Raw genomic sequence first — 12,603 nt, forward strand, 5'->3', positions numbered from 1 at the left:
GTTCAGTGTGATGTTCAGTGTGATTCGAGTTCATAAATTAAAATACATCTGCACACACACACAAAGGCTGCAAGACTATATAGCAACTGTTAATAAAGATCAAGTGTGGGGCAGAAGTACGGTTGAGTTTGTTCTTCCTTTTTCGCTTATCTATAATTTTCTGAATTTTGAACAACGAACATAATTATCATCACTTTGGTAATTTAAAAAAAAGCAATTAAAATGAGACAAAAAAAGAAATGAGATAAAACAAGCTGGCACCAAGGGCTCAGGCACAGAAATGGCAGCGCTCATCTGCTTAGCAAACAACCTTAGATGGGATGCCTGCCCAGGGGCACGCGAGTTCCCCCCTGGGCTTCACGATCACGAGGCTTCTAAAATACCTACCGTGTGCAACCATCATCTTTATCAAGGCTAAGGGGAGGACGAGGCGGAAAGCTCGGCCTCCGCCCACCTGTCAGCTAGAGGCACCTGTGCGCTCCTGCGCTGCCTCTTCCAATCAGCATCACTGCCAACACTGCCTCCACTTCAAATGCCAAGCCGAGCTAGCGTCTTCGAGGAGGGCTCCATCTCCCCAGCTGCCAAACTGAACCGGCGTTTCTTTGGGTGCGGGCGGGGAAGACGGGGTGGTGCAGCTGGTCTTCACTCGGGGCAGGGAGTTGGGGGGTGGGGTGGGAGGGACTTGGGACAAGCTTATAAAAGATAACGGTCATTATATTGGAAGACTTACTTACTTTACTTTGCGGTCAGGGGAACAGACCTTGCACTTGGCAGGGCTCATGTTGACCGTCCTGCCGCTCACCAGGCTGCTCTTGGGACGCAGAGCATGCATCCCCGAAACTCGTGAAGCAGACCCGGGTCCTGGGGCCCGGCCAGGTCGTGACAGGGAGGCAGAGGCGCTGTCCTAGAGACCCTCGGACCGAGTGGCGCACCAGCCTGCAGGAGCTCAACTCTGCGCCTGACTTCTCCATCCTGAAAAGCGTCTGGCACGCGAGTGTCAAGGGTAGACGCGCCTGCCAGGCCCCGCCCCCAGGCGGGCCCCGCCTTCCGGGCAGGCCCCGCCCCCATACCGGGCCCCGCCTCCCGCCTCCAGTCCCGGGACTCAACGCGGACCCCGCCCTCTCCCCAAAGCGTCAGGTCCCCCTCCACCTCCCCCTGCCCAGCCAGCAGCCAGCCGCGCAGCCACCGCTGACCTTGGGCGCCCGGAGCTTGTGGCCCGAGAGTTTAAAAGAATCTCGAGGCTCCCCAGTTCTTCCGACTGGAGTAGAACAATTCCAGGATAGCAATCCCCTACACTCGGGCAGCTGGGAAAAACTCTCAAGCAATTCACGTCCTGGAATACGCACATAGTAGAGAAGTGGTGGAAAATAGGGGTTCTTTAAAATGTGAGTCCAATGTCACCTCGGTGCCTGGTAAAAGCCCCCGGAGTCAAAGTCAACTTTGGGCTTCCAAGTGCCGGCTTTTGCTTATTCTTTCATCTATGCTACCAGACACATGTCTGCTCCATGCCTCCTCCCTACCCACCCACCTCTCCTCCCCACCCCCATCCTCCCACCCCCTCCCCCGTGATCGTCTGGCACACACTTGGAACCACCTGGGTCCCCAGCTAAAATGAGGGCCTCCAAGACAGGAAGGACGCAGCTGCCCTGTGACCCTAAGTAAGTTTCCTTCTAAGACATGTACAGGGTGCTCTTTGGTGCCTTTGTCTCATTTAATCATGGCAACAACCCTACTGGTTTTATTTCCTATCATTATACAGATAAGGAAAGAGGATGCAGAGATAGAATTTATACAGGTGCTGGGGACTTGGACCCGGACAAACTGATTCCAATTAGAATGAACGAATGAATGCTTCTCCAAGTAGTTGAAAGGACCCAAAACACTGCCTAGCAAACACTGCAATAACAATAAATGTAACTTATGTTGATAGCAAACCAAAAAATTAAAAATAAACTGTGTGCATGCTCAGTCTTGTCCTATTCTTTACAACCCCATGGACTGTAGCCTGCCAGGCTCCTCAGATACAAAAAGACAATAACACCCAGCTGCCATTTCTGAAGAGCTGGGAGCAAAAAGTGGGTGTCAGGATTAAAAGCAGGGTATTATGCATGCCCCCTGCACACAACCCCACAGAGGGCTGGGCAGACCACCTAAGCCACCTCTCCAACCTGACCCCTGGACACACCTCTACCCTCCCCCCACATAAGGAATGAGTTCGCCCCCCTCCTGGGGGAGCAAACAAAGGAACCTGTTACTTGTTTTCTCTCCCTCCTGCAGCCGGCAGCGGCTGCCGGCACTTCAGCCCCAATAAAGCCTTGCCTGAACTTCTTGTCTGGCCTCTAGTCAGTTTCTATTGATTGAGAAAGGCCAATAACCCTGGTCGGTAATACTATCTCCTAACTCTTCCCATTGGGCTTCCCTAGTGGCTCAGATGCTAAAGAGTCTGCCTGCAATGCGGGAGACCTGGGTTTGATCTCTGGGTTGGGAAGATCCCCTGGAGGAGAGCATAGCAACTCCAGTATTCTTGCCTGAAGAATCCCCATGGACAGAGGAGCCTGGTGGGCTACAGTCCATGGGGTCGCACAGAGTTGGACATGACTGAAGCGACTAAGCACAGCACAGCACAACTCTTCCCATTAATGGAAAGAGCAAGTTAGAAGGAGGCTGGAGGTGCCTTTCCTGGGGCCCAGGTTAAGCGGAAGCATCAACACTGGGAGTTCGAAGACCACTTTCTGATCTGCATCTGCTGAGGGTCTGGGTTTGAGTGGCTTTGGGGGTCTTCCCAGCCTATGCTGGGAGGCCTCGGGGAGACCCCGGAATCTCTCTGGGCTTCAGCTTCTTATATATGTAGTGAAATAACTGGTTCGCTTTCTCCTCCCCATCACTTTTATACTGTTTTGTGAGTAAACATCATTAAAACGTCTTATAACAATATTTTCAGCAGAAAGAAAATGTAGAAGATATAAATGACCCATAATTGTACCACACAAAGACAATGATTACTATTTGGAGACACTGCTTAGTCTCTTCAGACACACACACTTATTAAGAATGAGCAGTTTCTTTCTTTCTTTTTTTTTTTTTTTTTTGCCACAACACATGGCTTGTGGGATCTCAGTTTACCAACCAGGGATCAAACCCACACCTTGGCAGTGAAAGAGTTGAGTACTAACCATTGGACCACCAGGGAATTCCCTCGAACGTTTTTTGTGCTTACTATGCACCAGTAAATATTCTAAGCATACTACACACACATGTCCACAATCCCTCACCAGAAATCCCCAGGGCCCAATGTATTTTGGAATTGGGGAATTTTTTTTAGGAAGGTAAGCCTTATATGACACATTATGGTGTTAATATTTCACCAGAAGAAGGCATAAATATTCACACAAAGTGGGATAAATGAAGACCAAAAATAACTGGGCATCTATGCAAGGCAGGTTTTGATAAGTACATTCACAGCCAGTTTATAAACTTAAGTTTCATAACTTTAAATTTTAGGACTCAGTTGTATGATCCTGAGCCTGCCCCATTCCACTCAATCCACACATGCATTCCCAATGTGGGAACATTAGGGTAACATGCTAGTAAGAGGTGGCTTTGAACCTAGGATCTTAGCCAAGGTCCATTGTGTACTAACCACTTTGCTGCTTGTCACGAACCCATGGGATTGCCCCATAACCTTCATTTCACAGTATAATAAGTAAGGAACTATTTTGCTACATCATGTAACGTTCTCATCAGCTCTGTTTCAAATGGTTGCATGAGATTCCGACCCTTAGGGGAACTGTTTTCAAGTCCAAGGAAAGGTCAGGTTCCAACTCTTGGCCTGAGATGAACCCAAAAGGAAAGGGACAGAAGGGGAGCCCAGGAGGAATCCACACAGTTGTTTTCCTTTTGTCCAGGAGGGCTGGGTCTGTGCCATCCAAAGCAACAGCCGCCAGCCACAGGAGGCTATTTAAGTTCATTAAAACTTAAATTAAAAACTCAGTTCTGGGAATTCCCTGACAGTCCAGTGTGCTAAGGGTGCAGGCTCAATCCCTGACTGGGGAACTGAGATCCCAAAGCTGCATCATGAGGCCATAAAAAAATAAATAAAATTCAGTCCTTTAGTCACACCAGGCACACTTCAAGTGCTGAATGGCTGCCATACTGAACAGCGGAGTTCTGGAATATTCCAGAATGGAATATTCCAACCTGGCAGAAAGTTCTATTGGACTGTTCTGGTTTGGCTTGAAAGTTGCCTCCTCTAAGAGCTCTTACCTGACCTGACCACATTTCTCTAAAATAGATCCCCATGGGTATTTATTCTGTACCCTGTTTCCTTCCTGGCATTGAACACACTTGGAAACTAACTTAGCAGTTTACCTATTTATTTGCACATTTCCAATCTTCCTGCTAGGATATTCTATCTTATTTCCTGCTGGAACCATTGTGCTAAATGCATCTCTCCATCCTTCTTCCTTAGAAGTCGCTTAGAACCAGCTCATTGGACATCCAGGTCTAACAATGTCTGATGCTTATCCATTTGAGTAACTTGGTTTAATAAACTGCTTTTCCCTAATCCCTGCTGAAATTGCCACAATGAGGGAAAGAACGGGGTCTGGAGGGGAGAGGATATTGGAGATTACCGGAGAACACACTGTGATACAATAGAACCTGAGTCCTGCTGTCTAGCAGACCTGGCCCTGAAACCTGGCTCTGCCACTTCTGAGCTGTGTGATTTTAGAAAAGGTACTTTGCCTCTTTTTTAAACCATTTTTTAAAATTGAGGTATAATTTCCCTGATGGCTCAGATGGTAAAGAATCTGCCTGCAATGCAAGAGACCTGGGTTCAACCCCTAGGTTGGGAAGATCCCCTAGAGAAGGGAATGGCAACCCACTCCAGTATTCTCGCCTGGAGAATCCCATAGACAGAGAAGCCTGGCAGGCTACAATCATAGAGTCGCAAAGAGTTGGATATGCCTGAGTGGCTGACATTTTCATAGTCGATTTACAGTGTTGTGTTAGTTTTTTGTACACCAAAGTGATTCAGTTATACACACATACTTTTTCAGATCTGTTTCCTTTATAGGTTATTACAAGATATTGAATTATTCTCTGTGCTATATAGTAGGTCCTTGTTTATCTATTTTAAATATATAGCATGCGTGAGTGCTATGTTGCTTCAGTTGTGTCCAGCACTTTGCGTGTATGCATACACACACACACACACACACACATATATATATATCTGTGTCCAGCTCTTTGCAGACATATATATGTTAATCTCAAACTTCTAACTTATATCCTCCCCTGCTATCCCTTTTGGTAACCATAAGTTTGTTTTCCATGTCTATGAGTCCGTTTCTGTTTTGTAAGTTCATTTGTATCCTTTTTTTTTTAGATTCCACATATAAGTGATATCATAAGATATTTGTCTTTTTTCTGTCTGACTTACTTCACTTAATATGGGTATCTCTAGGTCCATCCATGTTGCTGCAAATTGGCTTATTTCATTATTTTTTAAAATTTATTTTATTTATTTTGCTGCATTGGATCTTAGTTATGGCATTCGTGGTCTAGTTCCCTGAGCAGGGATCGAACCCAGACCCCCTGCATTGAGAGGGCTGAGTCTTAGCCACTGGACCACCAGGGAAGTCCCTGTTTCATTGTTTTTTTAAAGCTGAGTAGTATTTATTTCACCTCTCAGAGCCTCAGTTTTCTCATCTGTAAAACAGGGATCCATTGCCAGCATTGTACCGTGTTTATGAAGGATAAATGGGTAATTTGCATAAACTATAGGTAGAAGTAGGTAAGTTCTGGGTAAATTTGAGTGCTGGATGAAGTGGGTGCTGGTGGGAAAGGGGCTGGGGAGGAATCTACTTCTTATTAAGCACCTACTGTGTACCAGACTCTGCATACTTTATAAACATTATCCCGTTTAATTTTACAGATGCAGCACTGGGGCCAGGACAGCTGCTGCACCCCGTCCAAGGTCACGCAGTGGAGGGTGACAGAACCAGAGTGGAGCTCAGCTCTGAAGTCTGGCCGTTTCTTTAACCTCTCCAGAAACTCAAAACTGCCTTCCCCTAAAGATCATCAGTTAGGGAATATTTTCTTTCTCACTTCCAGTAACCAGGGTTAAAAGTTAAGCTCACCAGAAACATGGTGCCTATGGAAGAGGCTGTCTCCTCATCCAGCTTTCCCTCATTTGACAGTGTATACACATGATGTGCTTAAAAGTGAAGGAGGAAACAGAACAGGCTCTGTCTTGAAAGCAGGACTCCATCTTGGGCTGGACTGTGGACTTTGAGCTATATGCCCAGTAACTATGGAAACGACACACCAACTGGAAAACCAGGCCCCCAGAAGGAAGAGCCCCAGGGCTCTCCATCGCTAAAAGAATACCCTAATTTTCTGTGTAATCGAATAGAATCGTACATTCTATTATGCTTCTTGGGGTATGACCACAAGCCTATTGATAATTGTGCACTGTGGGCACCCCACTCCAGTACTCTTGCATGGAAAATCCCATGGACGGAGGAGCCTAGAAGGCTGCAGTTCATGGGGTCGCTAAGAGTGGAACACGACTGAGCAACTTCACTTTCACTTTTCCCTTTCATGCACTGGAGAAGGAAATGGCACCCCACTCCAGTGTTCTTGCCTGGAGAATCCCAGGGACAGGGGAGCTTGGTGGGCTGCCGTCTATGGGGTCACACAGAGTCGGACACGACTGAAGCGACTTAGCAGCAGCAGCAGCAGCACCAACTATCTAGGCTTAAGGCATATGAATCACGGGTTAACTTTGATTGCATCTTTCTTTTTCCTGTGTTCAGACTATTCAGGGACCCTTATACACTTAGGGTATATAAGGTTTTCACAAAAACTGGTTGGGGTCCTTGGCGAAGAGGAGACTCTGCCCTGGGCCCGCCGGTGTAATAAACTGCACTCCAATATCTGCATTGTCCTTCTGATTGAGTTTGTTTCCCGGAACGCGTGGCTACAACATTTGGTTCACTGCCCAGGAAACTCCTCACTTTGAGGAGACAAGTCCCATTTGGGACTACTCCGAGGCCTTGTGGCTTGAATCTTCTAGAGGGAGGAAGGCGCCCCACCCTTCTGGAAGGATTCTGTTTCTCAAGGCCCGGACCTCTCACGTTAGCAGGTAGTGGATGGCAGCAGGGGAACTGAGCGCTCAGGTGAGGAGGAACCCACCCGGCAGGGTGGAAGAGGGGGCCTGATCACCCCCCTGGGAGGGATTAGAAGGGGCACAGACCCACAGGAGCCTGGAATAGGCAGGTGGCAGCAATTGCTTGGCGCACAGGTCGATGAGCGTGCTAGGGCTTAGGAAGGAAATTTGTGAAGGTCATTCAGGAGGTGTGTGCACGCCGTCTCGGGGAAAATTATTACCAAGCAATCGCCAGGGGATTTTTAGGAGAAGAAACTTGGTCTTTGTGTGCTCGTATTCTACACTCCCCTAGGAGGTGTCCTGTCTGCTGTGAAATTCTTGACCCCCTCAGAATTGTCAGGCTAGAAGGAGGGGGATACATAAGTGAGTATGAATTGGCTTTTCCAGAGATGGCCTGGGACATGGGATATTTAACCCATCTGTGTTTTCATCCACACCTGATCAAGCCCACCAAGGCAGAACAGACTCTAAGGGAGAAACAGTCTTGGACCACCTGGTGTTCTGGTTCGGCCATGCTGACTGGCAGGTGAAGACATGCGGATCCCGATCCCCCTTCTCCCTCTGGGATCAGGCAGGATTTGGACGAGGATGACCTGCCCTCCCCCATACTGGATGATGATGCGCCCGCCACCCAGTGCTCCACCAGGACCGGAGGCCGCCTTAACGCCCGACCCAGGGCCAGGTGAAGTTCCTGCAGCAGCCACTGCTCCTCCGCCAGGTCTCCCAGAGGTCATAGAGCTGCCACCTCGGCAGGCTCTGATCCCGGTGGTAGAAGCCTCTAGCCAACACTTCCAGGATCCGGCTCCAGCCAAACCACCCAAGCTATACCCGCCTCTCCTCTCCCAGTGAGTACTGACAGGAAGGGGAAAGGAGACACCAGAATCAAACAGAGGCTGCGCTCCTCTAAGGAGCCAGAGGAAAGGGCCCCCACTACAAATGCCCCTCAGAGAGTTACAGCAGCCTCCGGTTCAGGGGACAGACGGCCACCACCAGTAGCTCCACCGTAGCCTATTATTACCAGATTAGGCTAATGGAGACTATTTTTCGAACCCACTGCCCTGCATCGGATGACATAATCCAACTACTCGTCTCCCTCTTCAGCACTGAGGAGAGACACAGGATCCTAACTAAGGCCAGAACATGGTTAAGAGCGATGGCACCTGAGGGTACTGCAAACCCGCTGCGGTGGGCAGAACCAGCCACCCTGACGAGAGGCCCAGTGGGGACTGTAACACAGAGGAGGGAGGGGCCACCTCAAGAGATACCAGGCGGCTATTTTACAAGGTCTCAAGAGGGGGGCCCGAAAAGCTACGAGTATTGCAAAACCCTCCAGATGTGATTCTAAGGGAAAGCGAATCACCCTCTGAGTTCTCCAAAAAGACTGTGCGAGGCCTATAGACCCAGCCAGAGACTGCTGGGTCTCAGATGGTGATAAATGCAGCCTTTGTGTCTCAAGCCTACCCCGAAAATGTCAGATGGGGGGGCACCAAGTGACTCAGGAATTTTTAAACATCTCTGAATGCCCAGTACCTTTGTTAGGAAGAGACTTGCTGTCTAAATTGGGGGCACAAGTGACCTTTCCCCCCACCAAAGGCCCACTGTTCGAGTGGGCTCAGCCACCTATTTACTCTTCCTCTCGGTAACCCCTCAAGATGAATGGAGGTTGCACGATCTCCGGGAAGGGAAACCGGATGGGCTAAACAGTTGAGAGAGAAAGTTAACTCAACAATTCCCTGAGGTCTGGCAGAAGACAACCCCCGCCTCCACCCACCGCCCCAGGCTTGCAAAACAAGTCCCACTGGTAATAGAACTCAAACCCGGTACAATGACGTCAGCACCCGCCGTGGGCCTGCCAGACCTTGCTAAGCCGTTTACTCTTCACGTGACTGAAAAGGACAAGGTGGCTATGGGAGTGTTGTCCCAGACTATGGGGACATGGGACAGACCCGTGGTTTATCTCTAATCAGCTGGACAATGTTGCCACTGGGTGGCTGGGATGCTTACGGGTAGTTGCTGCAGTTGCCTTACTGGTCTGGGAGGCAACCAAGCTGACTTTGGGCCAAGATTTGTTCGTAAAAGTCCCGCATGGGGTCAACACTCTCCCGCGAGGGGACCCCCATAAATGGCTGTCGACATCCCGGATTACTCAATACCAGGGACTGTTATGTGAGAACCCCCATGTTACTACTGAGCCTTGTCAGGCCCTGAATCCGGCCACTCTCCTTCCTGTGGGAGAAGGCAGGCCCTCACATGATTGCGAGGAAATATGCCAGCAGACCTGACTTGAGAGACCAGCCAATCCTGGACCCAGATTGGGTCCTGTACACCAAGGGCACCAGCCTGGTGAGACAAGGACAATGACGGGATATGCAGTCGTCATGGAAGAAACCATCGCTGAGGCTAGCTCTCTGCCATCACACTGGTCCCCTCAACAGGCCGAACTATATGCTCTAATCCAGGCCCTCCAGCTGTCAAAAGGCAAGAAGACAAACACTGACAGACTCCAGGTATGCTTTTGCCACACGACAGGGCTCTGTATAAGGAGAGAGGCCTTTGACAGCTAGTGGAAAAGATATTAAAAATAAGGAAGAAATTAAGACCCTATTAGATGCTGCCTGGGAACCAGAAAGGGTTGCAGTCATACACTGCTGAGGACGTCAAAAAGAGGATACCCCCGGGCTCAGGGAACAGACTGGCAGATAAGACCACTAAACAAGCAGCCGAGGGCTTGGGGGTGACAAGTGAAGCCCCTATTAAAGCTCATTTTGGCAGAGCTGCCTGAGCTAACGCTGGACTCTCCAAAATACAATGAAGCCCAAAACCAACTAGCCAAAGCAGAAGGGGCCATCAAGACTGAAAAGGGATGGTGGGAATTGCCAGGTGGCCAATTATTGGTACCGGAGGAGTTAGCACCCACTCTGGTAAGCCAAACACACCAAGCGACCCATCTAGGCCGTGATAAACTGGAAGAGCTAGTTCGAAAATATTTCTTGGTTCCCCGCCTCTCTTCCCTAATGCAGGACAGAACCTCAGAACTGTACTGCCTGCTCACAGGTCAATGCTGCCTCTCGGCATGGACAGAAACCTCCAGGGATTCAGCTAAAAGGCATGCTGCCCTTTGAACACCTGGAAGCGGACTTCACTGAAATGAAACCTCACCAACACTACCATTACCTGCTGGTCATGGTATGTACGTTCCTGGGATGGATAGGAGTTTTTCCTACCCTGACTGAAAGAGCATCAGAAGTAGCCCAGTGCCTGCTTGGGGAAATAGTTCCCAGATTTGGACCTCCTACTAGCATTGGATCAGACAATGGCCCGGCTTCCATAGCTGATTTAGTACAATAAGTAAGCAAAACTTTAAACATAAAATGAAAACTGCACACTGCATATAGGCCCCAGAGTTCTGGGATGGTGGAAGGAACCAGCTGGACACTTAAAGAGACACTATCCAAGTGGCTCATAGAGACTGACTGCTCCTGGGTGGACTTGCTTCCGACGGCTCTGCTCAGACTCAGGATGACCCCACGGTCCCATGGCTCTTCTCTGTACGAAATTGTGTATGGGAGGCCCCCTCCCATAATAAAACAGGTGTCAACAAATTTGCCTCAGGTAGAGGGGATGAGATTTCACAGCAGATGGAACAACTGGGTAAGGTAATAAATCAGGTAACTAAGTTTGTACAAGAAAGGGTGCCGTTCCCCCTTGGGGAACAGATTCATGAGTTTACGCCTGGTGACCAAGTATGGGTCAAAGATTGGAAACATGATTTACTAGCCCCTCAGTGGAAGGGCCCTTACACTGTTATTCTAACTGCCCCTACTGCAGTTAAAGTTGCAGGTATTGCCCCTGGGGTTCATCATACAAGGGTGAAGAGAGCAAACGACGCAGACCCAGAAAACGCTCAGTGGACTGCGCAGAGGGGCCCCCCGACCCTCGGGAGGCCAAGATCACCCTTAAGAAGAAGAAGGAAAAGAAGATCCCAGATGAGCCCCTTCAGGATGAAGCCGCATGATCGACTCCTGCTGCTTGGCCTCATCAACGTGCATATTCCTACACAGACTTCACAATACCTCCAGCTGTTGGGTATGTGGGGCTATGCCTCTGTCTGTGATGGATGGACTTCCCTGGTGGGTGTCACCGCTCCACCAAGAAGATTTTAAATCACTCTGCTCTTTTCTGGGACGACAAAAAGAGACTTTGCTTTCTCTGGTCAATCATAATCTCTCCCTGCCCTCTTGGTGTAAGCCAGACCTACAGTCAGTAGACTCATGGGGTTACATCTTATGTAAACACCAGTTTCACAGAAGTAACAAAAGTGGTAATTCAGAATAGAATGGTTTTGGACATGCTCACAGCTGTTCAAGGGGGAACCTGTGCTATAATTAAGGTTGAATGTTGTGTATATATTCCTGATTTATCTAGCAATGTATCAGATGCTTTAGATGATATGAAAAAAAAAAAAAAACAGGTAAGAGCAATGTAAAACGAAAACATTCCTTTCTGGACTTTGGTACTATCTTGGGTAAAGGGTGATTGGTGGAAAACTATATTTACCATTGTTATAGTTGCCTTGATAGTTCTGCTCTGTGGACCCTGCATTTTACAATATATTATGAACTTTGTAAGCCAAAGGTTGGTGTCGTTCTCCCAAATTGGCGGTCGGAGAGCCAGGGAGAAATATATCCCTATGAATGATGCTCATACTATGAGTTAAGAGCATCAAGAGGGGGGAATAAAGGAGGAAACAGAACAGGCTCTATGTTGAAAGCAGGACTCCATCTTGGGCCAGACTGTGGACTTTGAGCTATATGCCCAGGATCTATGGAAACGACATACCAACTGGAAAACCAGGCCCCCAGAAGGAAGAGCCCCAGGGCTCTCCATCGCTAAAAGAATACCCTAATTTTCTGTGTAACCGAATAGAATCATACATTCTATTATGCTTCTTGGGGTGTGACCACAGGCCTATTGATAATTGTCCACTGTTAACTACCAAGTTTTAAGGCACATGAATCGCAGGTTAACTTTGATTGTCAGGGAATTTTGGGAGGTGGGTTTGGGCACGTACACTTAGGGTATATAAGGTTTTCACAAAAACTGGTTGGGGTCCTTGGCTAAGAGGAGACTCTGCCTGGGCCCGCTGGTGTAATAAACTGTACTCTACTATCTGCATCGCCCTTCTGAGTGAATGTGTTTCCCGGAACACGTGGCTACAACGCTAGAACACAGCAGAGGTTCTTTCAGGCTGTCGGAGTCGTGGTTGATGGAGGCTCTTTCCTGCTCTCTGCTCACCGCATTTCCCATGTTTTCTACCTGCAACTATTGTATTCCATTCATAATTTGGGAGGGGAGGTGGCAAAGTCCAGTAACAGTCACAACAGAAACAAAGCCAGTGGGACTTCCCTGGTGGTCCAGTGGTTGGGAAACCG

General features: G+C 48.6%; 1 protein-coding gene and 1 long non-coding RNA gene across 11 annotated transcripts in view; one reads left to right on the forward strand and one right to left on the reverse strand.

The window, feature by feature from the left end:
- The window catches only part of ACACB (acetyl-CoA carboxylase beta), a 130,502-nt gene that overhangs the window by 83,537 nt on the left and 34,362 nt on the right, over positions 1-12,603 (reverse strand). For 2 of the 10 annotated variants that reach the window (XM_086348420.1, XM_086348419.1), the window contains exon 1: positions 735-1,033. The exons of the other annotated variants lie outside the window; for them this stretch is intronic. In XM_086348420.1, the coding sequence (XP_086204546.1) occupies positions 735-832 (98 nt within the window). In that variant the 5' untranslated portion in view covers positions 833-1,033. Of the gene's footprint in view, positions 1-734; positions 1,034-12,603 lie in introns of those variants that run through there. 10 annotated transcript variants of the gene reach the window in all.
- Positions 9,187-12,340, forward strand: LOC147355638 (uncharacterized). Its single transcript, XR_015144699.1, has 2 exons — positions 9,187-9,678; positions 10,192-12,340. It is a non-coding gene; the product is annotated as an uncharacterized LOC147355638 (long non-coding RNA).

The sequence above is a fragment of the Bos grunniens genome, chromosome 17, assembly GCF_055505025.1.
Source record: "Bos grunniens cultivar Pamir isolate PY7600 chromosome 17, Bosgru_T2T1.0, whole genome shotgun sequence".
NCBI lineage: Eukaryota > Metazoa > Chordata > Mammalia > Artiodactyla > Bovidae > Bos > Bos grunniens.